Source organism: Mastacembelus armatus, chromosome 18 (assembly GCF_900324485.2).
Source record: "Mastacembelus armatus chromosome 18, fMasArm1.2, whole genome shotgun sequence".
Taxonomy (NCBI): domain Eukaryota; kingdom Metazoa; phylum Chordata; class Actinopteri; order Synbranchiformes; family Mastacembelidae; genus Mastacembelus; species Mastacembelus armatus.
Genome location: NC_046650.1, coordinates 6953219 through 6981089, shown reverse-complemented (window position 1 = coordinate 6981089; position 27871 = coordinate 6953219). Strand labels below are relative to the sequence as shown.

Below are 27871 nucleotides of genomic sequence, written 5' to 3'. Positions count from 1 at the left end.
AACGACGCCAAGAGGATGCAGGCAGTATGTCGCGAACGCAGTGAGCAGCTCTCCGTGGCCGCCATGCAGCTGAGGGTGGAGTCGGCCGCCCTGAGGGAGCAGTGCGAGGCCACCCAGCTTGACATGGCCCGCATCCGCCGGCAGCTGGACGAGCTGATGGATACCAAAGCTGCCTTTGAGGCCAGGGAGAGGCAGGCACGGAAACTCAGCAAGCATCTGTGAAGTGATGAGGAGGAGGAGGGGGAGAGTGAGGAGGAGGAGTGGAGCAGCATCCTACAGAGTGATACTCTTTGATTGGCATCCAGGAGGAAAAGTGGGGCTGAGGTGGAGATGAAGATGGGGATGATCTCTAAACCTGAAAACATCAACATCAGCTGAACCTAAATTGTAGTTTAGGACTGAATATTATTGATGATGGAAATTTTACCTCAATATTTTTCCCTAAAATGACTTTACTAAAAAAGAAAGAAGTCAGAACAAGACAGAAGTCTGTGGTTTGTCAGGGAGTTGTATGAAGTTCTTTCTCCAGTATGTGTTAATATGTGCAGGAATGTTATCCCTCTTCTCTTCCTTTTTCATATTTAATAAACACTTTCCAACCAGTCCTGCTCCATATGTCTCTTCCTGTTCTCATGCATGTGCAGTGTTCGCTTCATTTACCTGAATGTCTTTATTTTACTTGCTTCATGGAGCCATCACTATGTCTGTAAAGCACTGATGTGAGTTCAGTGTGTAAAAGTTGACCATGTGCAACTAATGTGCATGAAGGGATCGGATCATAAAATGTGTATTTTTCAACATTTCGACATTTTATTTTATATTATTAACACTCCGGCCCAGTAGGTGGCGCTGAGATATTGATTTGTTGTAATGAAACGGGAAGAAGAAGAAGAAGAAGAAACGGAAAACTGCAGAAGAAGAAGGCGGCGCGATGAAAACAGCATGTACGTGATGAAAACAAAAACAAACATGAGTTTCTCTGTGGAGGTGCTGTCATTTCCTCCACTCTCCCCTGGAAAAGATGAGCCTGCAAAGCAAAGTGTCGCTGGGCGGTGAGTTATTGTTCTTATATATCTTTTTTCCTACAGCTTTAACTTTTTGTAAACTGTTTGTAAACTTCAGTCTGTGACGATGACATCACTTCTACATGTTTAAGTGAAATAAAACAGAAATAATGAAATGTTAAATACAAACAATAAAACTTAAATTAAGAATCAAAATCAAAAAATCAAAATGTTTTAAAGGAACATAAGGCTGATACATTTCCTGCCAGTGCGATTTAGGCTTTGTTGATATCACAAAGTTTGGTCTTACTGTGTCAATCGTACAGCACTAATGGGCAGCTACGATTTTCACAATACAATATGGGAGCATGGCAAACTCAACAGATAGTCTAACATTATGAGTTTGCTGAGAGGGAGAGAAACCATATCACTGAACAGTCTGTGTGGTGCTTCACTTCTCTGTATGAAGGGACTCCACACAAGATAGTCTGCTTACTGTTTGCAGAGATCTGTTGATTCCCTACTGTGTTTTTGATGACTAAACTCTATGGAGCAGTGTTTGACATACTACAGTATATGATGCACATCCCTGCTAGTAGCTTCAAACCAGCTGCTTTTACTGTCTTGGATTTTTGACTCAGGACTCTGACCTATGTGTGAATTCAGTCTTTGCTGAATTGTAAAATACCTAATACCTAAAGATTCATTTTTGTCCTTTTTAGGAAAACTTAGATTTCCGTGTGTTTCTGTGCAGAAGTGTATTTGCATGCATACACACAATTCAGCAGAGAAGCTGAGGAACACACACAAACCTCATGCCACAAAAGATTAAAATTTTAATTAAAATTATAAATCATTCTATAAATACATGGTAGTCATATCATTAAGAACTTGTTTTAAATAGCAATAGATAACAAATAAGCAAAGGTGGTTGGTCGCAGGAGTCAAAGGTGCAGAGACAACAGTCTGCTGGGTTTCAGTTGAGACAAAACCACAACTGTTAGTGGAAGTAGCTGGGAATGTGTGTGTCTGTGTGTTAAGTTTGGTTTTCTTTTGCCACTGGGTCCGGTTGTCCTATCATCACCGCCCTGAAAAATAAAAAGAGAACAGGTTAGAGATGAAATCTTCACAGTCTGTTGGCTTTACATTTGTATGTAAGTTAAGACTTACTTTCACCTTTCTTTTTTAGTGGTGACAGTGCTGCTTTTGCCTGAAAACAAAGACAGAGACTCAGTTACCAAACATCTATGAAAATAAACATTTTAAATGATTAAAAATTAAAATACAGTGACGATCATGAAGCCTCTTGTGATTAATAGTAGCTGAGTAGGGTCTTTAACTTTATGTCAGTTAATGTAAACATGAAATGATATTTAAGTGTGCAACTGAGAAAATCAGGAGCTAAAATGGAAACATAGCTACTGATTTATAACCTTTTTGATAGCAGTCCAGTCTTCAAGGATGTCGATGTCTCTCAACATGTAGACAATGAAAGGGCCTGCAAGGCAGAAAGGGTGTGTTTTCTACTAACATGTTTTAAACAACCTGCTGGCAGCGAGGTTGAAATGTGCATTAGATGTTGAGATAGGCTGATGATGAACGAATAAGTGAAGTTTTACCTGAAACAAGAGCGACTTTATTTTTTCTCTCCGACCGACCCAGCAGGTTCTTCTTTTTACACTTCTTGCTTCTCATCTCATCGCTCCACTCTGGAATAAAAACAAATATCACATGATTTGCTTGACCTATCTAAAGACTGTACATGACTTCATTTCTTCTGACAACTGCTTACCTGATGTCAGATCAATATTCTGTCTGTCCTCCTCAAGTCTCCTTATCTTTTCAAGTAGCTCTGACTTCATGGCATCAAACAGCAACATCTGCTCACTCTGTAACACATGCACATACATATATATAGTTTTGTATTCATCATGTGTAGTACGTCCTTTGTGCGAGCATGTGTATGGCGTGCATTACCTCCAGGTGCTGCTTTGCTCCCTGGACCTCACACTCATGCTTGTGTTTGATCACCTGCAGACACAGCTCTCTGTACACTCCTGATCATAAAGAGTCAGACAGGATGTTATTGTTGGAGGAAAGACGTCACTGTGGGTGTTTTTAGGTTTTCATGTCCTCACTTACTTTCAGAAACAAATACCATGCAAACTAATGATGTATTGTAACCACCGGTAATTTCATTCTGTTTGGTTGTTGTCATTGATTTACTGTAAATCACACATCTGAGCTGAATTTTTTGACCTTGTTAGAGGCACACTGTGGTGCCACATTTTGTTGATCTTGAAAAATGATTATTGAATTTTGCCCGACAGAAGTTAGATATAAAAATATCTAATTTTATAAATATCTTAAGAGTATATTGGCTGAGAGAGTAAATAAATAAGATATATCACATGCTATAGATGTTCTGGTATGTGGGTTTTATTAACTTTAGGAAATTTGTCATACTGACCAGCCACTTGTGTGCGTATCTGCATGCTGTTTTGTAATGCATCCAGAGGTTCTCTGTATTCTCCAGCCTTCCCTGTCAACACTTCGTCCAGCTTCACTTTCACCTGGTTCAGCCGCTCCCGAAACAACCTGCAATCACACGACGAAGTCTGTCTCCCTTCTTTTTTCTTCTATCCCTCACGCAACTGAGATTACTTCAGATCACACCAGAAGGAAAAAGTGTGGAGTCCGTCCATTCCCACGGTTCAACTTACTTCTCCTTCAGCTCCTGAAACTGTTTTTCCAGATCCAGCATTTCATCCAGACATTCCCCTCTCCTCCGCTCGCAGTCTTCATCGTCCATCTCTTCACAGAGCGCACAGAGAGAGAGAGAGAGAAGATGTTAAAAATGATCTCCTTTTACATACTTCAGGACAATCCATTCAGCAGAGCACTTGGGATTTTACCTGAACTCTCCTCTTCCTCCTCTTCTTCCTCTTCACTCTCTTCTAAGTCACTTTCCCTCTCCTCCATGCTCTCTTCCATTGTTTCCTCCCCTGCTCCCCCACCTCCTCTTCCTTCACTCTCTCTCTGCTCCTCCACTTCTCCGTTGGCTTCAGGGTGTGACTCTCCTTCTGCCTCCATCTCCTCTTCTGGCTCCCTCACAGGGGGTTGGGGAGGCATAGCTGGAAACATAAAAGTATGAAAATTATACAACGCTGTGTCTATGAGGGATAAAACTCTTACGTGACTTTCGGATTAATGTAAGGAAGTACCTTGAATTGAAAATTAATTAATTTGAATTGTTTTGCCCATTCCAATACATTGCTTCTGATGTGTTTTTGACAAAATCCTCCAACTCCAACCAACAAAAATTGACCCATTTCGATGCATTGCATTGATCTGTTCCCTATATATTTACTAATTCTGCCCATTCATTACTTAGCTGTTTTAATGTGCCCTAGTAAAACTGCAGTTCTCTATATTGATAATCCATCAGCTGGAGCTATGGCTCTCGTATCTCTGTCAAGCCAGACAGAAAAACCCGTACGAGGCCGGGAATTAAAATTTAATTGACGAAAGCAAAAACTTAAAAATGATTAAAATGATAACACATTTATATTGCGAATGAACGCTAAACAGTACATAATTATAAACTGGGTATAAACATGTACTTTGTTCCATAATGTGTTGACACCCTTATTAGTGCTTTTATTTTTGTTTCTTGAACCGGAAGTCCGCTTTCAATTCGTCTACTTTGCCCAGCGGGAGCTTCCGTGATGTCATGGTGTAAAATGGTTACCGTTACGAGCTCGACGGCGGTAAAATAAAGAAATAAAACCGAGTCTAAAGCCTGTTCAGCTGTCGGAACATTTACGCACAATACTCAGTAAATTCACAGAGACTCTTTGCATTTTCGTTTAAATTCAGCGGCAGAATCGCCGCAGAGAAGTCAAGTGCAACCCTAGCTAACAACTGAAAGCACACAGCGAGAGAACGACTGCCTGCTCCTCACACTGTTCAAGTTACTTGATAAAACATGTCTACACGTATTTACCGCTTGATAGTAAATGATACAATAAGCGATAAAGCGCCATGAAACAGCCGAAGCAGTGTCAGAGTGCCTTCATAGAGAGCCTAGACTTCCTACTGCAGACGGATTAACACAATTATCTGTCCGTGCAGGCAGCCAACGCTGTTTGCAAACAACCATCTCTCCACGGAGCTGGACAGTGAACAGAAGAGCCGTCTCACCTTCGCCCTGTGTTCGGCTACACACGCTTAGACTATGATTTGTTGTATTTCCATTTTAAAAGAACTTCCTCTTCACTTCAGTCTTCACTTCGACACTTTGCCGGACTCTACAAACCGTAGAGACAGCCAATCAGCGCCGAGCCCTCCTGCTGGGCTGACCAATAGGAGCGAGTATCCTCAAACCGCGCCTATCCAATCAAAATGCCAAAGCGGGTGTCGTAAGCCAATCGCAAATCACTTTGTTGCTCAGAAGGAACCAATAATCTGCTTCAAACGAAATATAATATAATATAATATAATATAATATAATATATAGCAGTAAATTTTAAATACTGTATAAGAAGTTGTTTTATACAATAACTGTTCATTTATTATAGTGTACTGTGTGGGATTGCGCTGCAGTTACAATGTATTTTAACATATGTTGTTATATGGAGTATATACGAATGTTTGATACATTTGATGTTCAGTTTCCCTTGTAAAAGACAGTGGGGGTAATAATGTGGTCCATATTGTAACTGTAGTATATAATATACTACTTTCATATACTATAAACTCCACTTCTAACGCAGTCAACATAGTGATGTTTGGCATCGTTATTGTGTAATTGACTGTCTATTAAAATGACTGGTTTTATATTCACCACTGTGATTAGTAAACAGTGCAGTAATCATAAACCACACACCCACTCTCCTTTTTGCCCACCAGGCTGTACATGTAGTTGTCTTACTATGAAAAAACCTCAAGATGGCACCAAAGTACTACAAATTGTCTAGGCAGCCATCAAAAGGATAATGGTGGAATTCACATCATTTGGACAATAGACCCTTTTCATGGCAGACATTTTGGCATGTCATGGCAGAAAATAACACTGGAGGAGGTAATACCATTAATAATGTCATTCCATTTCGTAATGTAATGCATGCTTGTAATTGACCTGGTTTAAAGTGACATTTAATGGAACAAAACCATTTTTAATGTCATAACTGGACCTGTGTTTCACCTACAACAAGATAAAATGTAGCCTGTTCCATAAAAGATCTATAAAGGTCCAATTATAAACTATAAGTGAATAAATTGTATGTTAATAAATGTCAAAATCTAAAAGGAATGCATTGTTAAACTACAGCTAATACAAGTTAATCATCAGTAAAGCAGAGAACTGACAAACCCTTAATAATCCACAAAAAACATGTCCATTTTACATGTTTTTATTAAAGTTGCATAAAAGTGTAACAAAATTGGGCAAAAACAAGACCTGTTGTTGATATTGCTACATTTGTTTGTTGGTTTAATCTAATCACTGTCCAAAAACACCATAACTCCTCCAATCTGCATGGTTTAGCTCTTGTATTTAGCCACAATGACAATAGTATATATATTATATATTTTTTGCAATTTTCCCCAACAGTAAAAAACAGACTTCTCAGTAACAGTCTAAGAAGGTATAATCCAAACCTGGATTTAGAAATGAAAATCCACTCAGATTCAGATGCTGACTGAGCTTGCCTGTTACTATCTGACCAATCAAAATGTCTCAAGAAAAAAAAAAGCACTCGATTTGCAAATACCACCAGGAAGGCAAGAGTAATCGCACCAAGATATATCTGAGTGGATTTTTGTTCAATTACATGTTAATCCAAGGCCTGGCATCAAGAAATGTCATGATCACAATAAAAACAGACCAGTATGTAAAGAACATTGTTTCATCTAAACAAAGTCACTGTATCAAGGCCTAAGTATTAAACACTCACTTCTAAAAAAAAAAATCTCATTTTGTTTCTCAAAAGAAAAGGAGCGACAGAAGATCTGAAATTCTCTATGTGCCGCAGTTCTGCTCAGTAACACGTGTTTTTAGTAGTATGTGTTACTGTTTTAAAAATGAATGTCTCCCGTTTATTTGGTTTGTGTAACATAAATAATACCTAAGGCAACATCTGTTTTTTTTTTTTTTTAAAAAGGAAACTGAAGAAAGGCTATAAAGGGAGGCTGGACGGTAGGATAGAACTGGATGGGAGGAGAAGAGAGGGGATGCCAGGGAGAAATGACAGAGCAGCAAGAAAATGGACCAGTGTTTATGTGTGTTCTGGCTGTGAGGGAGAAAGAGACAGTGGAGGTCTGCTGTCGCTGCAGGTGTCCACAATTGGTCACAGGAATCACAGCAAATGTTACTGCTTCTCCTATTGGCCGATGGGCTTCGGGTCTCTGAACCGATTGGCTCGGGATCAGAAACAGATGGCTTATTCTTAGAGGTGATTGGCAGCTGCAGTGGGGAACCACAGCTCTTGTGACAGCTAAGGACCTGTCTCTCTTTCTCTCTGTACACTTGGTGATTATGTGTGTGTGTGTGTGTGTGTGTGTGTGCACATCTGTGAGAGAGGCAGCTGTGTTTGCTAATGTGTTTCCGTTCCCTCCGCCCCAGGGGAGGCTGGTGTGTGTGAGTTAGAGAAAGAAAAGGGGGGGGAAAGTACGGTGAATGCATTTGAACAGCTTCAGTTTGAAACAGTGGCACCCCTTCCTCCGTCCCCCCCACTGAGACGACTCATTGGTGGCTCTGAAGTAACAGGCAGAGGACGGTACAAAGTCTCCACACCAACATGGGGCTCCAAAGGCATTTTCAGAGTTTCCACGTAGGTGTGACCACTGTGAACTGACATCTGCCAACACAAAACAATGTGGTGGACTAAGTATTATTTATCCCATTTTTTTAAAAAGACAGCAAAAGGAAACAGAAGGGAAGGGTGATTTTAAAAAAACAAGGCAGCATTGTTCCGGGTCCCCCAGTTGGACTGTCAGTGTGTGTGTGTGTGACCAGAAAAAAAAGGAACCAGTCCTATACTAAAAATCTAATTTGTCATACAGAACAGCAGAATATACAGGCCAGAAAAAACACTCCTATTATGAATGTTGCTGTACATTATGTAGCAACATACACACATAGCATTTAGCAACACACAGACATACATATGTATGTGCAGGCTGGACAGCAGTGGCTTCTAAACAGCCTCTCTTAAGACTGCCCTACATATTTGAGGAAAGAAAAAACTACTCTGAATTCAACTCTGAACTCTAGTCAAGCACACCCGATATTAAAAAAACCTACTTCTACTTTACCTCAAACAAAGATTTTAGTCTAAAATTTGTTGGATCATACAACCACCACAGCCAACCAGTGACTTTTTTTAGGCTCAACCACTATACCAAGGATCAAATTTGCCTCTTTACTGCACTAAAGATATACCCTACAGTATCCTTTGTGGTCAGAGGTTCAGAGTTTCTTCCCAACATGATATTTTTCAACAGACACACAAAAAATGACAGTCTTTGAATGCACCACTGTAGCAAATGCCTCAGATTAAGGAGGGGAAATGGTCAAAGACTGTACTGACTCCCCAAAAAGTGAATTAATTAAAAAACTAAAAGTCAAGTGAATACTCCAATGCCCTCAATCGTAATCACAAAATAAAGAATAATGGTTGGTAGCTGGATCATTTACAAGTTTAAACAAATAACAAAATAAAGAAGATAATTGGTAGAGACATAAGCAATGGTTAGGCCCTGCTTCAAGCTGATTGGCTGCCTCCTGCTTCGACCCCTCCTCCTTCATCAATCACCCCTCCACTCCTTTTTTGGCCGTTGCCGACTCTCTCTCTTATTCCTCTTCCCACTCTCGGCCGCTTCGCTCCCAGTAATTATAGGATTCATTTCATCTCATCTCAGCTCCTCTCCTCTTCCTCCTCAGACAGATGGAGAGTAGTGCAGGGGAGGGTGGGAGGTAGAAGAGCTGGATGAGGAAGAGGAGCAAAGTCAAACAAAGGGAGAATGCCGGTTAAAACCAGTGAATCACTTTTTGTCATCTGGTTGTATTGAATGCCTTACTCTTTCCTTCTTAACTGAACGTTTTTAAGAAGAAAGTTAAAAAAATACAGAGGATGATTATTATAAAGAATAAAAAAATGTGTTTTGTAGGGCTGGATCCAAAAAAAAACATAGGGCCTAATGACAAGTGGAAACAAGATCCAGTTAGCATAGTTCATGAAGATCTTCAATGGAAGAAAACCGCCGTTAAAATAAAAGGATGGGAGTGGTATGAAGTCGAGAGTTGAGGGCTGAGGTGAAGGGGGGGAGGAAGAGGGACGCCATCATTTCTTCTGAGGTGTGGAGAGCTTCTGCATCCCTCGGATCTTGTCGAGCAACTCTGAGATAAAGTCCTACGAGACAACAAGAGGGACAAAACACATGAAAAAAAAAAAGAACAAGTGCATAGATTTGGGTATAAAGTGTCATGGGGACAAGGACAGAAGAAGAAAATTTCTTACCTCAGTAGGTTTAAAACAGTCAACCAGCAAGTCCTATAAAATAAAGTTAGAATTTAGTTATTCTTTGTTTTGTACATACATATTATATGTCTCTGCGCGCTCTAAGAAAACCGTGCAGTGTGTGTGTGTGCGTGTGTGTCCTACCTTGACTCTGGCTGCTCGTTCAACGTCACTGGGCATATCCAGCAGTTCATCCACGTCTATCTCAAGCTCTGGGATAGCCTCCTCCTGTAACGCAGATAACAAGAGAAGAAGAAAGTAGAGCTCAATAAGAAACAAAACTCAAGAGAATAAAAAATGAAAAAATAAATTACAAAGCTGCGAAAAGTTTAGCGTAGACACGTGTGCACGTTAGTGGCCCTCTTTTCATGGACACATTGAAGAAAATCCTCATTTTTTCTTTTCTTACTCTTATGTTCTAGTCTGTAAATAGACCATCACAGGCATTTGTGTCTCTGTATGACGTGGTACACTCACTGATGAATGTCCACTTCTGAACACCAGAGGGCGGTGCTATTCCATCGCCTCCATTTTTGAAAGTCAACAGAGGAGACAAAGAAAAACATTTATGCGGCCAGTTACTTCTGTGATTTCTGTGTTGTATTGATCAAGAATGTGTCACATAAAAAAAAAAACAACAAAAGACAAACTGTTGCTTGTAGAAAGCAATGCCAGTGTGTCATTTTTCAGCTCACCAGTGCTGACAATACAAAACATTTACAGCATTTCAATTCAACGGTCTTTCTAAGTTAATTTATTGGGACAGCAACTTGCTTTAAATTCAAAACTACCTGCAGGTTCTTACAAGTGTTTTATTCTACAGATCACTGAAAGTTCAGTATGTGATAAGATTAAAGGAGCATTTCAACATTTTAGAAAATACACTTATTTTCATAGCTGGATTGTCACCACTTTCTGCATGTATGCATGATAGATATAAGGCTGTAGCCTATTAGCTTCACTCAGCATAAAACCAGGACAAACAGCTAGTTTGGCCCAGTCAATGTAAAAATCACCAGTTGTGATTTTACTGTTTTGTACAAATTTGACAAACAATATATTTCCTGACTGGTGACCTGTCCAGGGTGTACCCCTGCCTTTCACCCAAAGAGAGCTGGGATAAGCTCCAGCAGATCCCTGTGACCCTGATTAGGAATAAGCGGGTGTAGAAAATGGATGGATGGGTGTATTTCATGTAACTTAGTGATTTTGGTGAGTTCTGGCAGGTTTTGTTATTTCTGGACTAAGCTAGGCTAGCTGTTTCCAGTCTTTATGCTAAGCTAGGTTAAACAGTGGCTGGGTGAGGCTTTATATTTATCATACAGATATAAGTGTGGTATTGATCTTTTCTTTCACCTCTCTGAAAGAACGTGAATAATTGTAGTTCCTAAAATGTTGAACTCTCATTTAGGACCAGGTAATATTTGGGGTAGAAAACAAATGATATTAAACTGTATCATGGAGTTAGATTTAATACTTGATTTACAGCTTTATACAATGATTTATCTACATTATATCTACATTGGCTCCAAGTGCGTGTTGTGGACATGAGTACAAATAGTATTTGTTGTTGAATATTTACACCAAGTGCATTGTTGAAGTCTTATTGAAGTAAAGTGCTGAGTGTCACATTGTTAACTCAAGTGAAAATAGGCTCTGAATCTCAAAAGGGTGAAATCTGTTCCAAAGAACCATTTTACATTTTTTAGAACCTCATGGAAAAATAACTTTATCCATATAAAACTGATTTGCAATTGTCATTCAACTAGCAAAACCTAGAGTAAATGAAAACGCACACTTTTAATTTAGGTAAAGCAATTATCACCTGAGCCTGATAAGCTGACCCGCAACATAAAGTTTGAGTGCAAACATTATTAAATAATTAAAATCAAGTTCACTCTTTGGTTCTTTCTTTCTCTTTCTTTCCCCTTCTCACCACACCATCTCTCATTACCTGATCACTCATTTATCCTGATTAATCTGTTGCTACAAGCTGTAGAAAGTGGTTTAATAGTCTCCCAGTCTTGCACACTTGTCTGACTTACACACACTAGCTGGTTGTGTAGCCTACTACCAAAGCAGTTCACCACTGGTGATAACAGCAGCATGCACACCCTCACATTTCAGTTCAAACACTCATTTCCCCTTCTTTTGCAGCTCAGTTGCAACCCTATATTCATGTCATTCTTGAGGAATCTCTCTCTCCCCCTCGTCCTCCCCGTTGGTTAGAGTTGCCCACACCAGCTGTCTCTGCACCTGCCCAACTGCCCCCTACCCCATCCCTCACACACATACAGACTCACACAAGTCGACTCATAAACGCACAGACAGACAGGCACAGCATGCTGCGCGTGCACATTTGTGTGTCACATTAACTAAACCCCTCAGCATCACACACGTCCTTTCTGTTACACACACCTCACACACACGCAGATTAAAGAATTGTAAAATGGGCATTAATGTCAAAGCTTGATGAAGCATATTGAAGCCTGCATGTGTATGTGTGTACACGTCTTTCTATGATTGTGTTGACACGTTTTACTCTGATACCATTACATTTTGCCCTTGTGAGGACCGACCAAAATGTCCTTGCAAAAACATTTTGGATTTTTGAGGGTTACATCTTAGTTTTAGGGTTAGGGTCTAAGGAATGCATTTTGTGTGTGAGTGTCCTCACAACTATAGTGAGACATGACTGTGTGTGTATAAAGAGCAGGATATAAGGATTTAATTCAGAGCAGAACAGCCTGTGTGTGTGAGATAGAGACTGAGGTGACAGACCGACTTACTGTCAGCACAATAACACACACACACACTGCATCATACAGAAATACTGTATCAGTAAGAAAAAAAAAAAAAAAAAAGCCTGATGCACACAAAACATTTAAGCAGCAAAAGTGCACTTATTCACACAAGCGCATACACATAAGCTGTTATTTTTTACAGAATTTCAAAATTAAAGCTTTAATAAGAGCAAGTCCACCACATAAATGCTTACACTGTAGACTTACTGAAGCACACACACACACAGGTTGGGAAGTCTGACACAAAGACTAATCTGCACAACATGTGGGCTCCATGTGCTGCTACATGCACTAAAGACTGACAGAGAAGCAGGGAAGAAAACACAAGAGGACAAAGGAAACAAATGGATGTAAAAGTCTTGATTGTCTTTGGGCTAATTTAGAACAATTTTTGCCTTATTTGATGACCCTTGATCTATACTACACACACTTTATTTACAGTGCAGTATTTTAATTTTAATTGTATATCTCTGGAATGTACAAGAGAAATGCAGTGTACTATGCAATGTAGTGAAAAGCAAAAGTGATACTTTCTAAATATGCCTTACTTGAAAATGATTTGAGAGGAATGTTAAATCTGTGAGGGGGGAAGGGAATGCCAAGAGGAAGGAAGGTAAAAGGTTAAGGAGCATATTGAGAAGAGGGAGCAGCTGAGCAGAGTAGACCGAGAGAGAGAGGATGAGGCGAGGGAGAGAGGAGGGAGGGATGTTGAAAAAGGCCGGAAGACGGGCTTCAGAGAGGAGACACAAAGAAAGCCGGGAATCACTGGGGAGGATTTCCAAAACAATCCTGCAGACTGACTTACTGAAGTCTTCTGGAGTCTGGAGGGGCTTTTACTGTTGGCTGCAGATGTGATCTGGACTAAAAGATGGCTACAAGATATTGGCACATACTGCAGGCTTGTAATCAAAGCAGTTTAGTGTGGAACAAGAGTGAAGTGGAGGTAAACAAGCTGCTTAACTGGGCAATATTTCGGGTAATCATCCAGAAAACATCTGGTGTGCGATACATGATATTACAGCAATCACAGCGCAATTTACTATTCAAAATAGCTTCATTGCTTCTTGGCTTTTTAACAGAGTTTCCTTCATTAGATGTTTTGATAACGGTGTCAAACATGTCCACTCCAAAGTCTCCCATAGGTGTTCAACAGGGGTGTGTTCTGGGGCCTGTCATGAGGTGTAATCAGTGGGTTAGACATCTTACTTTGTTTAAATGAGTTTAACTGAAATTTTGAGGTGTCGTAAAATTTCACTAGAAAACTGAGTCATGTTTCTCTCCTGACAGGGACAAATGTACAGACTTCACAATAACAAGCAATAAAGAGCTGCAGAATAATTACGTCAAATAGTAGAAACATTTTTAGACATTAATGCAGTTACACTGGCTTTGAAACAACCAAAATGTAACTACTGGAAAAATATCGACTGCCAGTGGCTAATTTCCACACTAATGTTAAGCCAATATTATCCTAGTGCTTCGACAGCTTTCTATTCTAATCTAGATGTGTAGATATACTATATATATTTAACCTTCTTGTAAGTCCGTTTCTGCTGCCACAATTACCTAATTTTCCCACAAATATCAGTTTCCCTTCCTGTCGTGTCTGTTGTCCTAAGAACCTTTTTCAATCAAATGTGATATTAGTAAACCCAGAGTTACCTGAGCCAGTTGACAAGAACAGGCCCCATGCCACAGCAGAGAGTTTGCATCATTTCCCCACTCTGATCTAAACGAGGGCCCCACAATTGTTATATTCATTCACCTATTACTTCAGCGTTTCCCTTTATCTTGTCCCCCAGTTATAGGTTACAAGGTGCTCAAGCTACAAGTGAGTTTTCAGAATAAATATCAGCACCATTTCTTTGTTGAATCTGAATTACACAATATTAAACACCTCAGTCTGAGCAACCAGCATCTTCTTAGAAACAACCCGTTACTGTAAACCGGCACATAATAGATTTTATTGTGGTATTTAAATTTAATTACACTCTTCCTGACAGGCTTGCAAATATGATTCACACACCACCTCCCAATAAGAGAGGAACAGACACTCAGACACACTGTCTGTCTGGAGGCTGCCTGTAGAATAGAGCACAATGAGATGTGACAGTATGGGAGCATACGTGTGTGTGCGTGTGTGTGTGTGGGACATAGTACAATTTCTCTCACAGGGGGCTGAGCAGTGGCTCCAGGATTGGACAGATCAAATGCCAGATACAGCTCTCAGACTGGAAAAACATAGGCTACAAACACACACACACACACACACAGATGTAGGGTAGTGCCATCCTATTACAACAAAACAGGCCAAAAATACTGTATCTCTGAAAAGGGAACTGATGAAAAAGAAGGATGGTGAAGCAAAGTCCGGGTTTCTCTGAGGTTTGGTCTGAGAATTCATTTATTAAAAGACTTGGTCATGTTTCAGCAGGTTTTATTTTAGCTTGAGTTACCAGTCACACATGACAAATAAATGAAAATAAGGCTCCATATTAAGCGTGATAAGGTGAACAGACGCCCATCCCTTATCAGTGTGAGAAGCTCAACGTGTAAGCAGGTCATAGGGGCCACCTGGAAGGATTACACAGCATGAATTCCAATGATTCCCGTGGTAGGATCTATGTGAACTGCGTAAGAGTGTGTGTGTAAATTTGTGAGTGTAAGGAAGTGGGCCCATGAGAGGCTGTGCAGAAGAAAGTAATTAAAATGTAAAGAATTATAGAGAGGCTTTGGTTTACCAAAAGCTTGATGATGGATAATGAATAGCCACTTTTGCTTTCCTACTGCCTCAGTAACAAACCAGGATAAAAATAGTTCGACTCCAGGTTGGCACATCGCCCATTGTTCTATAAAGGCTAAAGCAACTATAGGGAGAAAAGAGGGGGGAAAGGAAGTTGGAGACAGAGGGGAGTGATGGCCGTAGCAGACAGGACAAAGAATACAGGAAGAAGTAGGAAAAGCAGGCCACGTGGCACTGAACAATGTCGCCATTCGCTTTAGTTTCCTCCTGTGTGCGTTTGTTTTGACCCGTGTGGCAAATTGAACCACACTCCTTTCTACTCTATTTACTCCTTGTTAATTCCACATTTTATTTCCCATTTCATTGCACAGTTGGTGGAGAAACCTGACAAATTCAGATGGGGAGAGAGAAGGCTGACATGTGACCTGCTGCACCAACACTATTCATTTCAGTTCTTTGTGTACCAGGCCTATGGCTATTGAGGTCAGTCCAAACAGGAACGCATTCTGTGTTTATACTGTGTGTGTGAATGCATTAGAGAGTGTGTGTTTATGTCTGTGCTCCATTAAGACTATTACCCCGGGCTGGTTGACTTGGCACAACGACACAGGTACAAAATATGAGTCTGCAGGCAGTGGGAGCACGGGCGATGCTGAGACTCCAAATATGTGTTTTGTTCCCTATAACTGAGTTGATATAGTGTCCACACACAACAGTTTTACAGTCCTGCATCAATTATACTCAAGAAAGATGAGTGCTGTTGTCAGTGTGTCATAGCTGGTATCTTAGTTTAGAATTAATTAGTCAAGAGTTCAGAGTCCAGTGACTGAAGCTAAAGGAAATGGTAAGATGTTTTGCCTAACTGCAGATGCAGATTAGAGGCTTTAATATCGACAGCTCATAAAGACTCACAGATGAGCCAATAAGCACACCTTCAAACTCTTGCATCGTGTGCATGTGCAGGCCTGTGTTTCCAATGAACCCTGACAGATTGAGCAAGGAAGGATGTTAGACTGGAGTAGAGCCAACACCAAACATGGGACTAAAAGAACCTAAAAGCAAAAATGTTTTGTGAAATTAGTTGATTGATTTATTGAATTCCACCTTTCATGCCTAGTACACAATTTAAGGTTATATACAAGTATGGTACATGGTCATGGACATAAAAATGAAAACATGCTCCAGAATGAGAAACTTAAAAAGGCCTTCTTACTGGGCAAATAGCAGATGAAAGCTGAAACGTTGCCTGGAAGCCATTTCAAGGTGGGAAATTATGACATCCTTGTTACTGCTCTGGTAATTTGGGCTACTGTCATCTGATTAACACAGAAACAGACACACACAGACAGAAGATGATGGAAAAATACTGGGCTTGAACCTGCTTCCTGTCATGTCCTCCCTGTGTCTCTCTATTTTTATGTCCCCTTTGATGCCCTTCCTCTCTGGTTGGCATTACCACTCTGCGCTGCTCTCTTATAAGTCACCCTCGGTGCATCTGTAATAGGTCAATTTATATCATTTGGGCTACCTTGCTGAGGGGTAAGATAGGATTTATGAGAGAATGAGAGAGAAAATAAGGGAGAGGGAGTCACAGAGGGGTCAGTAGAGTCATAGAGGGTGCTGGGATTAGGGATGCATTTTGTCATTGCCTGCTGTTTTCAATCTCCCTTATACCTCTCTCCTGTCCCTCTAAGAGGAATCTGCAGGTCTTACAATAACAACCATTACATTTTTTGTCAACGTCCCTTCTTTTGACACCAGTTCTGTGTCATAACATGTTTCTGAAATGTGGGACCCCAGAAAATTCAGCTTTTTAACAGTCTCTCATTGTTCGCCTAAGCAGTTATAACAGCAGAGCCCCATAGCTTCTTCCTGTCTGGACACGTGACCTGTGGAGATAACGGGGGAGGGCAGGTTGAATGACATGTGTGGGAAGTGGCAGGCTGAGTGTGTGTATTTGTATGTCAGAGTTAGTGGAAACACTTACGGAGCTGAGAGTGACATTAAAATTTTGTGTGTGTGTGCACCGTTAATCTAAGTAGCGACTGGCTGTTGTGATGAACGCATGGCATCAAGCACCACCGCAAACCATAAACCGCAGCGATCAATAATCAATACTATACAGTGTTCTTAATGTAATCTGGAGTATGCGGCTAACATTTGATGTGCGTGACTGTGCACATTTTATTTGTGTGTGTGTACATGTGTGTTGTTGATCTTCAGCTCTATTTGCACACCTTATCAGTTGGATGTTCTGTTTTGAGTCGTATGAAAAACAGAGCTGCAGGCAAAACAGCTGAACTCAAGTAGCCTCTTTCACAGCCTGTTACAGGTTAGAGACTAGAAAGTGTAATTGAATTCATATCAGTATATATTCATTTCATTCTCACACCTTTCAGTGCAGTTGGCAGTAATAAATGAATGATCCCCTCGTGAAAGCAGCGAGTTCCTGAATGATTAAAAACAATACCCCTCACTTAGTACATCCTACCAGAGCCTCCATCTGTTTCGACTCTGCAGCCCTGTCAGCCTCCCTGCTATCTCACTGCAGATAAAATGCAAACGGCTCTGTCATGTAAAGTAAAAAGAAGCAGAACCTCCAGAGTCTGCTGCTAGTGATGTGGGCATGATATTGTGTCCCACTGCCATGTGGGTTGTTTCAGGCTTATTGCAAAAGAAAGCCAAACCAAACAGGCTCCAATTCTCCAGAACACAACTTCATATGATGCCAGGAAACATTTATCACCATAATTAGGATACAGGCACAGTAGTTTTTGGTAGTACATTACATTTTCACTATAACCTGGTGCATATATATATATATATATATATATATATATATATATATATATATATATATATATATATATATATATATATATATATATATATATATATATATATATATATATATATATATATATATATATATACTTGAATGGCAGCTTGGTGAGGAAACACTGAATATCTGCAGTCTTTCATTGTCCTCTCTGAAACTCCAACCAAAGCGCGCACACACACACACACACACACACACACAAACACAGTTAAATATCTATTTGCAAAGTTAAATGCAGAATTTCATCCAGCCGTTACCCCCTCCCCCAAAAGCTGCCCACAGTCATAGCCACTCACTGTATGGTTGAATGATTCACACATCGGCTTGTTTGGCCTGGCTGCATGGTTCACTGGTTTCTGTGTGTTGACTGGACATGTCTGTGCTATTGCCTCACCAGGGAGACACTTCTCTGGTCTCTTGGGGTCACAACCAGCCCCGGGAAGACTTGTACTGGCAACGGCACAGTGCTGACAGGGCTGGAGCTCTGCCGCTGTATCACACTTACTCTAGGGCAGCGCTTCATCACGGCTGCTGCCCAAGTTCACTCTATTTTCTGATCCATTCAACCATCGGGGGAAATTTCGCAGCAGAGATCTGCAACATACTGCTATAGATCAATGCCCATTTGCTGCTCTGGAACAAATCCAAACAAATAAATTCTATGCATTTGTCAGCTGGCTAGAGGCGAATATATTCATTACCATATATGTAGAATATGTTAGACAAGAACACACAACTAGCAAGCTGGGAGCCTTACCTACAAATCACCTTTGGCTGCTAACCTTTAACCTTTGGAAGCTGCTTTTTATAATCTGCATAAAAGATCTTGGATGCAAACCCAGCTTCTTCCTGTAAATCTCTGCCTCTCCTTCTAATATGCCCACAAAGAATATCCATCGCTCTTCAGCCCACTCTAATTACAGAATTGCTCGACTGAAATACGTTAAACAGACAGTATCTTAAGTGCCCACTTTCACCCTCCACCTCCACTTTCCACTTTCTCCTCTTGAGTCTGTTATTTCTGCAGCATGGACAGATCTAAGGAGATCGACATGTGTGGTGTGTGTGTATGTGAGAGGGTTGTGTTTGTACTGTACTTTTGCAGGTGTGTTTGGTAATTTGGAAAGAAGTAGCCTGGGTGTTTTAACAAATTGATTTTCCATCTTTTTCAATGAATTAGTAATTACCATTAAAAACAAAGGGATAATAAGTGATAATAGAAACCACAGAAACATACACATCCTGGAAAAAGACACACACACACACACAACACACTTCGTCATTACCATTATAATTAGAGACAGGAGAGATTACATACAGATTTAAACACAAATGCTTTCAAACAGGGATCACAGTAGATTATTATGTCTCTCTTGGCAAGAAATGCTAACACAGCCAGAGCACCTAACACTGGCTGATTCATCTGCCAAGTCTGACTTATTCTTTTGTAGTGGAAGTTTCAGGCAGAAGTGGCGTTTGGAAACCCTACAGGATCATTCAGTTTTCATCCACAGGAACTTCCATGTTTATTTGGGCAGCCTTTTAATTCATTCAGCCATTATTGAGGCATAATCTGTGTGGATTTCAAAGGGGATTTCATTATAAATCTTTCATGCAGATCAATCATCAACACAACCTCTGATGCTAATGCTTTGATTTGTTTCCATAATCACTCAATCGGCTTCAGGATGAAAAACTCACAATGTGGGAGGTTCACAGAGAAACAGAGATGGTCTAAAACAGTAAACCTAAGAAACTCAACTTTTTTTGCCCTGTTATTTTCCAACTTTTCTTTCACTTTCCTGTATCTATTCCTCATTATAAAAGCCTTACTGTCTACAGCTGCTGTTCTTCCTCTCCCATTTCTTAATTCAAGTCATTACATGTATTAATTATTTCATAACCTCGCTGTTTTCTTGGTATCATCAATGTCAGAATATATAACTTATTAACACTTGATTCATTTGTGCATTTAACAGCATGAGTGTGTGAGTGAGAATGACTTCCGTCCTGATGAATCAGCAACTTGTAATCATTCCTCTCACTCACGTTGCCCAAATACAGTCACTTCTTCCTTCCTGCTCAGAAACTAAATGTAAATTCAAAGTAGAGTTTCTGCATGTACAGGATGATAAAGAAAGAGGATATGATTTACCACTGATAAAGCAAGACTGTATTTTTTAATATAAATAATCATAATCAAGTGACTGATTCCTCCACTTGATTCATCAGGTTGTCTATCATCGGTAGTGTCAGTCTGTTTGTCTGTCTGTCTGCCAGCTGTCTGTCCATCTGTCCACGCATCTTTTATCCAGCCAGTACTTCCCAAAGTAAATTTAACCCAAGCTGTTTTCATTATAGCACCAGAATCCTGTCATGTGATGCACTTTAGGTTGTGATACCATGAAAGCTTAAGTTCAGTTTCATGGAGGACAGTGACATCATGGAGGATACATGGAGCCAACATGGAGCCGGTGCAGGCTCTTGATCAGGGCGTCACAGGCAGTGTTGCAGCTCTGAACACAGTCTGTTGCTGTAAACACACCTGATCGTACATCTGTTACCACCTGCTAAACGCTGCAACAGTTTAATATTAAAAATCACATCCTAAGCCCAACACTGTTCCAACTTCTCTAAATATAAAGCATTAACAGGGAAGACTTTGTGAAGAGCTTCTGTACAGTCTGTTATTTGCATACAATAAACACACAACACGATTAGAGCCAGTTAACAAAGCCACAAACTAACATACTGTATGTGTCCCTGCAGCTCAACTGGTGTCTGCTCTAATGCGCCTCCTGGGACTAGAATCCAGACCTGGGTGGATCTGTGTTACCTCGCTCAACCTGACAGCAGCTGGCATTGCTTAGAAAGCGACTTCATGATGATAATGATGCCAAACCAAGAGTCCAGGTCAGCTGCTGCCAAGTATGGTCGTGACTGTTAAATATTTAGGCACTGGCTTTGCTTGTTTTATTGTTTTAATTATGGTTCAACATGGAGGCCAATAACCAGGCATCACCAAAACCTGGTATTTGCCTCCCACTTAAAAGCACCATTAAGACAACAACACCCTGGAGCCACATGTAGTAACAATTCAGGCCTGTGTGGCTCACTACAAAACCATTATACCCATACTTACTTTAAAAAGCCTCCTCAAGTGTGCCATTATATAATACCAACTATCAAAAGCATATGTACGGTTATAAAATGCTTTAATTTATAAAAGAGAGCAGTAATTAGCACTTTGGGCAGGGCTGATAGGACACAGACTGCAAGAAACATTATAGCTTATCCAAAATGATAAGCAGTAAAAAGAATTAGTACTTTAATAAGCCGTACAAGCCGTGTTTGTCCCACTCCTGCCTTCTCGCTCACTTCCTGTGGCCACATGCATAAACATTCCTCTGAATGACTCACATCCCTCGTTCTGTCCCTCCACATCTCCGTCTTTCCTAGTCCATGCCTTCTCTCCCTTGGCATTCTTTACTTCCTTCCGATCTTACTCGCACACCAACCAAAACACTCACTTTGTACCACTCACTTACTCACAAGATTCTTGGTGACCTTCCCTCCTCTCCTGGTCGGCTGATTTATTCACTTAGCGTCTTGACAATGCTCACATGGTCAGCCAGTGGGTCAGACTACAGTGCATGCTGACTCACGCTCAGTCAGACATGAAAAGACCTGTGTTCACCATGTAGACGCACATGTAACCTATTAACATGATATCTCCGTCTGTGTACAAATGTGTGTGTGTGTGTGTGTGTGTGTGTGTGGTGTGGGGGGTGTTTACAAAGACACACTGGAGTCTTTCACTCCCAACATCTAACAACCACTCTTTGTAGTCCCCCTCTTATGCTTACTGAGTGAAACAGAGTAATACTGATTGGTATTCAGACCTTTAAGTGTATGGTTTAAGCACATGTTGCACGCTCTCTGTGTTTTCTGCGCATGTGTGTGTTTTTACTGTGTGAAGTCACTTAGGCTTCCTCTTTCACACTTCTTTACTTCCACAGACACACAGCAGCCAGGTTTTACCCATCAGGCTGTATCACTTCTTTAAATATCTGCTGTTTAGGACCACAACACACTCAAAGTGAAAATGCTACAACACTGTGAAGGAATAAGCAATTTAAAAACTTCCTCATAGGAACAGAACTGAGCCACAAGAGCATGGACTCTTTATCAAGAGGTGTTTGTGTAGTAGTGTTTACCCCCCTGTAATTCTGTGATACATTTCGAACTTACTGCAGTTTGTAAAATACTGCTAATATGTTTTTATGGGCATGTTTTCACTTGCATGTGTGTTCTGATTTGGGTGTGTGAACCCTTCTCTGTGCTTACGATGTTGACTTTTTGGTTATATACACCCCAACTTCTCCTTTTTTTTGTCTCTGGCTGAGCATGGTAGTCTTTACTTTTACATTAATGCTTGATTTGCACATGTTCTGTATTTTAACAGGAAGCACAGAGATCGTTTTTATTTATCACTGGTTGTTGTTAGCACTATTTCCCCTTTCGCTATCGATTATTTTAGGTACATCTTTATACTGGTAAGTGGTTGTTGGGACATTGTGGAAATCTCCTAATCACACCACAAAGATCTATCAGCTGACTAATAACAAAATAATGACAACATTTCAAAATTACATTTTTCATCTGTGACTCAGTGGAAAAGTACTGATACAGAATTTCAATTATCTTTGATATACTCTTTGGTATTTAACGGAGGCTTTTATACACCATAGTTTGTGTTTAAGGAGTTAGTTAACAGTCAGTCTGGTGCTCAATTTCATTTTTAGACAACTAATGTGGTTAAAGCTTCTACTTTTTGACAAACCACAGCCAAATGTTGTTAAATGACATATACAGCCTTCTGGGCCGCGTGCCTTGTGATACATGAGGGGACTCCCTGAGTAATGAGTGCGACTCCACGGTCTGGAGAATAAAAACAATAAGGAACTGTAAAAGTCCCCTCTGATTTCTGACCATAACCTGGGACATAAACTAGTTTACTGCTTCACAACACAAATCAAGGTGAGAAATAATAATACAGTTCAGTTATTCAGCTGTTTGCAGTGAGTGAATTGAGCGGAGTGATACTGCAGTTATAAAAGGGAACTTTTGTGACTGTCATTGTATTTTCTCACTGTATATATCATGTAATAGCAGGGGACCCATGTTACAAAAACATGTTCTCCCAGTCTGAAATCCCTGCCTACTCCTACTATATTTTCCTTCTGCTCTTGCCATCCCCTCCAGTTTTTTCCTCTTCCCTTCCCCCATTTATTGCATTCTTGCTCACCAATCCTGCCTCTGTTCTCACTCATATATGTCTGTGTGTGTGTGTGTGTGTGTGTGTGTGTGTGTGTGAGAATGTGTGTGTGTGTGTCTGTGTGGCCACGTAGGATCGTGGAGTTTGGGGACTGGCCCGCCCACTCACTTCACTGTTAACTGTGTAGCTACTGCTCATCTACAGTAACAAGAGCAGAAAACAGAGAAAACACATCTCTACCTACAAACAGCTCCAGTTACCTTAGTAAGAATAATTTAATCATTTTACAAGAAGCAGTGTTGCCAAGTTGATGAGCGCATCCCTCACTTTTGTTTCCCTAGAGTGAGCTCAAACCTACTTAGCACGTTGCATACAAAGGCGGTAATAGAGTTTAGGCTCAGTAACAACAGGGAAAGTGTACACAATTTTTAAAAAAACACCTCTTCTTTGATGAAACACTCCCTGATTTTGTTATGTGCCTCATAACGCTCCCACATCCCAGCATGTCCTGCAAGTTATGGCTTATATTTTTAAACTTAGCATGCTAAGTTGAGTCAATATGCAAATAAAGAATGAATGGTTGGGTATCTTTGCTGTGCTGGGCACCCTGACACAATCAGGGAGTGTGTCTTTAACATCAACCATAGGTATTCACTAGGCTCTGCTAATATAACGCGTTCATGCCTCTATTTATAGTCAGGCATTGAAATCAAATAAAATACAGGGGCTTTTGTGCAGCGTAATTCAGTTTTCTTGTACACAGTCCGTTTTCCACTGCACGGTTAACCACCATAAACATTTAACAAGCCTCGTTGCCATGGAATCATACTAAGGTTCGGCTCCTCACTATTACCCATAGCAGCTCTGACTGATGGGCTGACTAAAGGACTGGATGACAGGCTGGCTGTCAGAAATGGCTGCCTGTAGCACGTTTAAATGGATTATATGAAAGGGAGAAATAGTTTATTTTGAATTCAAAACTTTGCGCTGTTTTATTAATAGCTGAAATATGCACTGACAAAAGAAAAGAGAGAAAAGTAAAGGCTAATAGATAGATAATGAAAAGCAAAAATGAAAACAAGGTTTATGTCGGAACAAAAGGGGAGGCATGGCAAGAAAAAACATGAAGCAAGAGAGGTGAAAGAAGAAAGGAGTAAAACTCAAACCACATGCTCCTTTTCTTTTGTCAGTGAACAGGGTTCTCCCAGTCCTCGCTCTGCTCCCTGACCGGCTAAAGCTGCCTCTCCAGTTACGCTGTTTAGTAGCACGTGCTCTACATTTCCCTGTCTAAATGAGCCCAATGTGTCTCCATCGGTGAACCGACTGTAAATTAATCTCTTTGTTGTCTAACAGCCTGGGCAGGGACGAGATTAGGACAATGAAAAGAGGGAATTACCGTGGTGAACACCAAAAATAGGCACGGTCATTAGAGACCTGTACAAAAATGTGGAAAAAAATCATTCATATCCAATTTAAGTGAGTATTATTAAATATCCTCGTGATCTGGCCATAATAAACACTCACATTCTCAGGGTTTACTATCTGGAAAGAACAGATACAGCCACTGTGAGTCCCTTGGCAGGTTTTGTGGTCTTTTTTGTGCCCTGTGTCCACAGTTTGAAAAAACAGACGAAGAGTAAAGCATCAGTGCATTAAAGCATGCATGACTGAAGGCCTGAGTGGATTTGTGAATGAACGATGGATATGCAAGATGGATGAATGACTGAAGCTACACTGAGAAAGAGCGCTCTTGAAATTGAACACTGTCTGGTATTAATAGCTGGGGTCCTGGGGCACACAGTGGATTAAAAATGAAACAGTTCTTACTCCAAATAGTTTCCTCACTGTCGTCAGAAGAATCATACAGGAGAGCACTGCAAAGATTTTCTCCTGAGCTCATTTCTCATACGTTTTTGACTCTTTACGGCTCTAATGCCTAACATATTAATCCATTATTGGCAGACCATCAAATGCACATTGATTTTAAAATCCTCCCCAGGCCATTTAATCACCTCCGCTGGCATGTGTGTCTCTGTGGTATCTCTGCTATGTTATTAAGATCCACAGCTCATGGGATATTCCAGTGAAGTTACAGTATGAGAGAGGGTGTCCCCTCGTACATCAGGTGATGTAAAGTGTAGGAGATGATCAGGGCAGTACAGAGTAAAACTTTACTGCTTTTCAACTCTAATAAACTCAAAAAACAAACTTTTTCCAAGTGGAAAAAGCCTGTTCAGCATGACCCCCTGCACTCCTGTCTTTTCTCTGCCGGCCCACTAGGATTTCTCCAAACCTGTTAAGTCGTTGTTTTCTTCACACTAGGAATAGAATGTGGGTCAATGCCAGCTCAGTGGAGTCCACATGGGCTTACCAACTACTGACGCCAGCAGCTACACCACAGCTGCCGCCCGGTTACTTCATAACTACACGGTTCTCCATGTGTCAGCATGGCCGCATGGTGCTAGTGCAGAGGGGCCGTAAAGTTATCTGATGGTTGTGGGAGGGGATTTCTTTATAAGGCGCCCCTCACGGGGCCCCCTACCCAGATTATGCATCAGGATCACCTCATGTGTCTCCTGAGCTAACTAAAGTAGCTCTCTCAGCTTTCATCCTTAAAAGTAATTAGAAGAGACAAAAGGAAGATGGGGGATGCAACAGGGGTCTCAGCTTAGCTCTTATCCAAACACACAACCAGACAGAAGGTCTGTTTCCACTTAATCTTTCTATTAAATTATCACTACTGAAAACTGATGCATCCAATATATTAAACAGCTTTCAAGCAGCATGTGTGAAATAAGTAAATCTGATGTTAATATTCTAATTCTAGTTAATCTAATTAATATTAGATTAGATTCATGTACAGGTGAGTTTTAAAGCAGCTTCAGCCAATCAGAACAGAGAGGGCTGTCTTTTTAATAACCAGGCTATAAAGCTGCATATGCTACATTTAGCCAACCTGTAGGTGGAGGACTGAAGTTTAACCACAATGCATCAGTCTATCTGATCTCAATATCTGACCAGCTGAGTCTATTCCTGCTTATAATGTTCACACTGTGTCCTAATAATCCGCCTTCTATCTACCTTCATGTGGCCCAGATACTAAAGGCTGTGGAGCAGGCGAGGCTAGGCCAAAAGCACCGACAAGGGGCCGATTAATGTTTCTTTCTCAACACTTTGTGTTAGGACCGGACACGCAGACATGCCCCGCAGCTGATAAACTCACTTATTAGACTGTACCGCAGAGCCCTATTACTTAGCACAGCCGCCTAATCGATATGTTCGATCGGTTTCGAGGCCGGTTATTGTTACAGTCTTTTACCTCACAGTCGTAGAGGTCCGTTAGCTGGTCGATAATCCACTCCTCCAGGTTCAGTCTCTTCCTCAGCTCCTTACGGTCGTATTTGACGGTAACGCGTCCCTGCTTCCGAACGGGTGTCTCCGGTTCCTCCGTGGTGCCGCCCGGCGTCTGGAAATATACCCGGGGTTGGGGGCTCGTCTCCGGGCTCGTTACAGCAGCCATGGTCGCTCGGTTTCGGGGGAGAAAAAAGAAAAGAGAAATCCACCCCGGAGCTGTGCAAGTGTGAAAAGAGGGCGACGGGAAGGACGGAGGAAAGCGGAGTGTGGACGTGCGGCTGTTCGCCTTTTCCGCACCGAAAATCCCGACTGATGAATGTGGGAGTTGAAATCCACCGAAGAGACAGCGGCGGACCTGATGCTTTTGTTCGCTCCGAGGGGGCTCACACCGGCGCTGTTCGTCCGCTTCCACTGCAAAAAAGCGGACCGTCGGGTACGGCGAGGCGTAAAGTGCAGCCGGCTTACTGAGCTATTTACAGCGTGCAAACTCTGCTTATATAAAGGGGGAAGGCAGCAGCGGAGCATCAACTCTTCTCTCAGTACAAAGACAAATCACACGTCTCTCCTCTTTCTCTCCGTCCCCACGAGAGCTGCGTGCGCGCTCTCTGAGTGGACCCGAGCGCATCCGACGTAGCGCGACTGAGGAAAAAAAAACCAAAAAAAAAAAACACTCAAACTCCTTCCCCTCGTGTTTTTTCTTTCATTCCCTCCCTATAATAATCCCCTAACCTTTAATTACGACCCCTTCCCGTAGCCCACTGTCTGCTTTTTACCATATTTCTCCACATTTGGAACGAGAAGGATACACTACACTTCACATCATTAAACATACACATCAAAAACATTTGATCTTGTCTCACTTTAATCATTATCCACAGTCATCTAGTCAATGACCCAACCTTTGACACACTTTCTGCCTTTCGAATATCCTTTTATTTACCATTCTGCTCATGATTAACCTGGAAGACACTAAACTGTTGCATACAGTACTAAAGACTATTGTCCTTACAAGGTATTTAAACCAGTTGTGAGTTTGCCCAGGGGCCATAACGGCTTCAAACCCTTGTATTTGAATGCTCATTTAACTAGTCTGCAAAGACTAAATGTGTGAAATGTTTACAGGCGAATCTTCACACCTAGATTTCACAGTTTACGAAAAGATACATCTTTATTTAGGCACATATTTTTTAAAAATATCACAAGTGTGTGTGTTTCATGTTTGCAAGATTCCTGTTCTGTGATTACAAACAGTAGTATAGGTGGAGAGCAGCTGGAGCAGCTGGTTTTTCTAGTTTGATTTCGAAATTGAACTTCTCTGAGATAAAAC

At 40.9% G+C, this 27871-nt stretch overlaps 2 protein-coding genes across 3 annotated transcripts; both read right to left on the bottom strand.

The window, feature by feature from the left end:
- Window positions 1-1820: 1820 nt before the first annotated feature.
- Window positions 1821-5342, bottom strand: brms1 (BRMS1 transcriptional repressor and anoikis regulator). Of its 2 annotated transcripts, none has more exons than XM_026328818.1 (10): window positions 5208-5342; window positions 3920-4138; window positions 3728-3818; window positions 3475-3602; window positions 2982-3061; window positions 2797-2893; window positions 2624-2713; window positions 2438-2502; window positions 2175-2214; window positions 1821-2092 (listed from the first exon to the last, which is right to left on the bottom strand). In XM_026328818.1, the coding sequence occupies exons 2-10, from the start codon at window positions 4134-4136 to the stop codon at window positions 2085-2087; spliced, it is 816 nt and encodes a 271-aa protein (XP_026184603.1). In that variant the 5' UTR covers window positions 4137-4138; window positions 5208-5342; the 3' UTR covers window positions 1821-2084. The 2 variants fall into 2 exon arrangements, with proteins under 2 accessions (XP_026184603.1, XP_026184610.1); XM_026328825.1 differs by having other exon boundaries at window positions 2181-2214.
- Window positions 5343-6402: 1060 nt separating this feature from the next.
- ppp1r14bb (protein phosphatase 1, regulatory (inhibitor) subunit 14Bb) lies at window positions 6403-27168 on the bottom strand. Its single transcript, XM_026328835.1, has 4 exons — window positions 26510-27168; window positions 9671-9754; window positions 9527-9559; window positions 6403-9418 (listed from the first exon to the last, which is right to left on the bottom strand). The coding sequence occupies exons 1-4, from the start codon at window positions 26708-26710 to the stop codon at window positions 9350-9352; spliced, it is 387 nt and encodes a 128-aa protein (XP_026184620.1). The 5' UTR covers window positions 26711-27168; the 3' UTR covers window positions 6403-9349.
- Window positions 27169-27871: the final 703 nt, after the last annotated feature.

What these genes read in the sequence shown, in the direction of transcription:
- brms1 (XM_026328818.1), bottom strand. Translation starts at nt 4,136, where the DNA reads ATGCCTCCCCAACCCCCTGTGAGGGAGCCAGAAGAGGAGATGGAGGCA. An exon ending in GGAGGAAGAGGAGAGTTCAG is followed by an intron (nt 3,819 to 3,919) that starts GTAAAATCCCAA and finishes CGCTCTGTGAAG; the next exon opens with AGATGGACGATGAAGACTGC. An exon ending in ACTGGACTGCTATCAAAAAG is followed by an intron (nt 2,215 to 2,437) that starts GTTATAAATCAG and finishes CTTTGTTTTCAG; the next exon opens with GCAAAAGCAGCACTGTCACC.
- ppp1r14bb (XM_026328835.1), bottom strand. Translation starts at nt 26,710, where the DNA reads ATGGCTGCTGTAACGAGCCCGGAGACGAGCCCCCAACCCCGGGTATAT. An exon ending in CGGACCTCTACGACTGTGAG is followed by an intron (nt 9,755 to 26,509) that starts GTAAAAGACTGT and finishes TCTGCGTTACAG; the next exon opens with GAGGAGGCTATCCCAGAGCT. An exon ending in AACGAGCAGCCAGAGTCAAG is followed by an intron (nt 9,560 to 9,670) that starts GTAGGACACACA and finishes TTTATTTTATAG; the next exon opens with GACTTGCTGGTTGACTGTTT.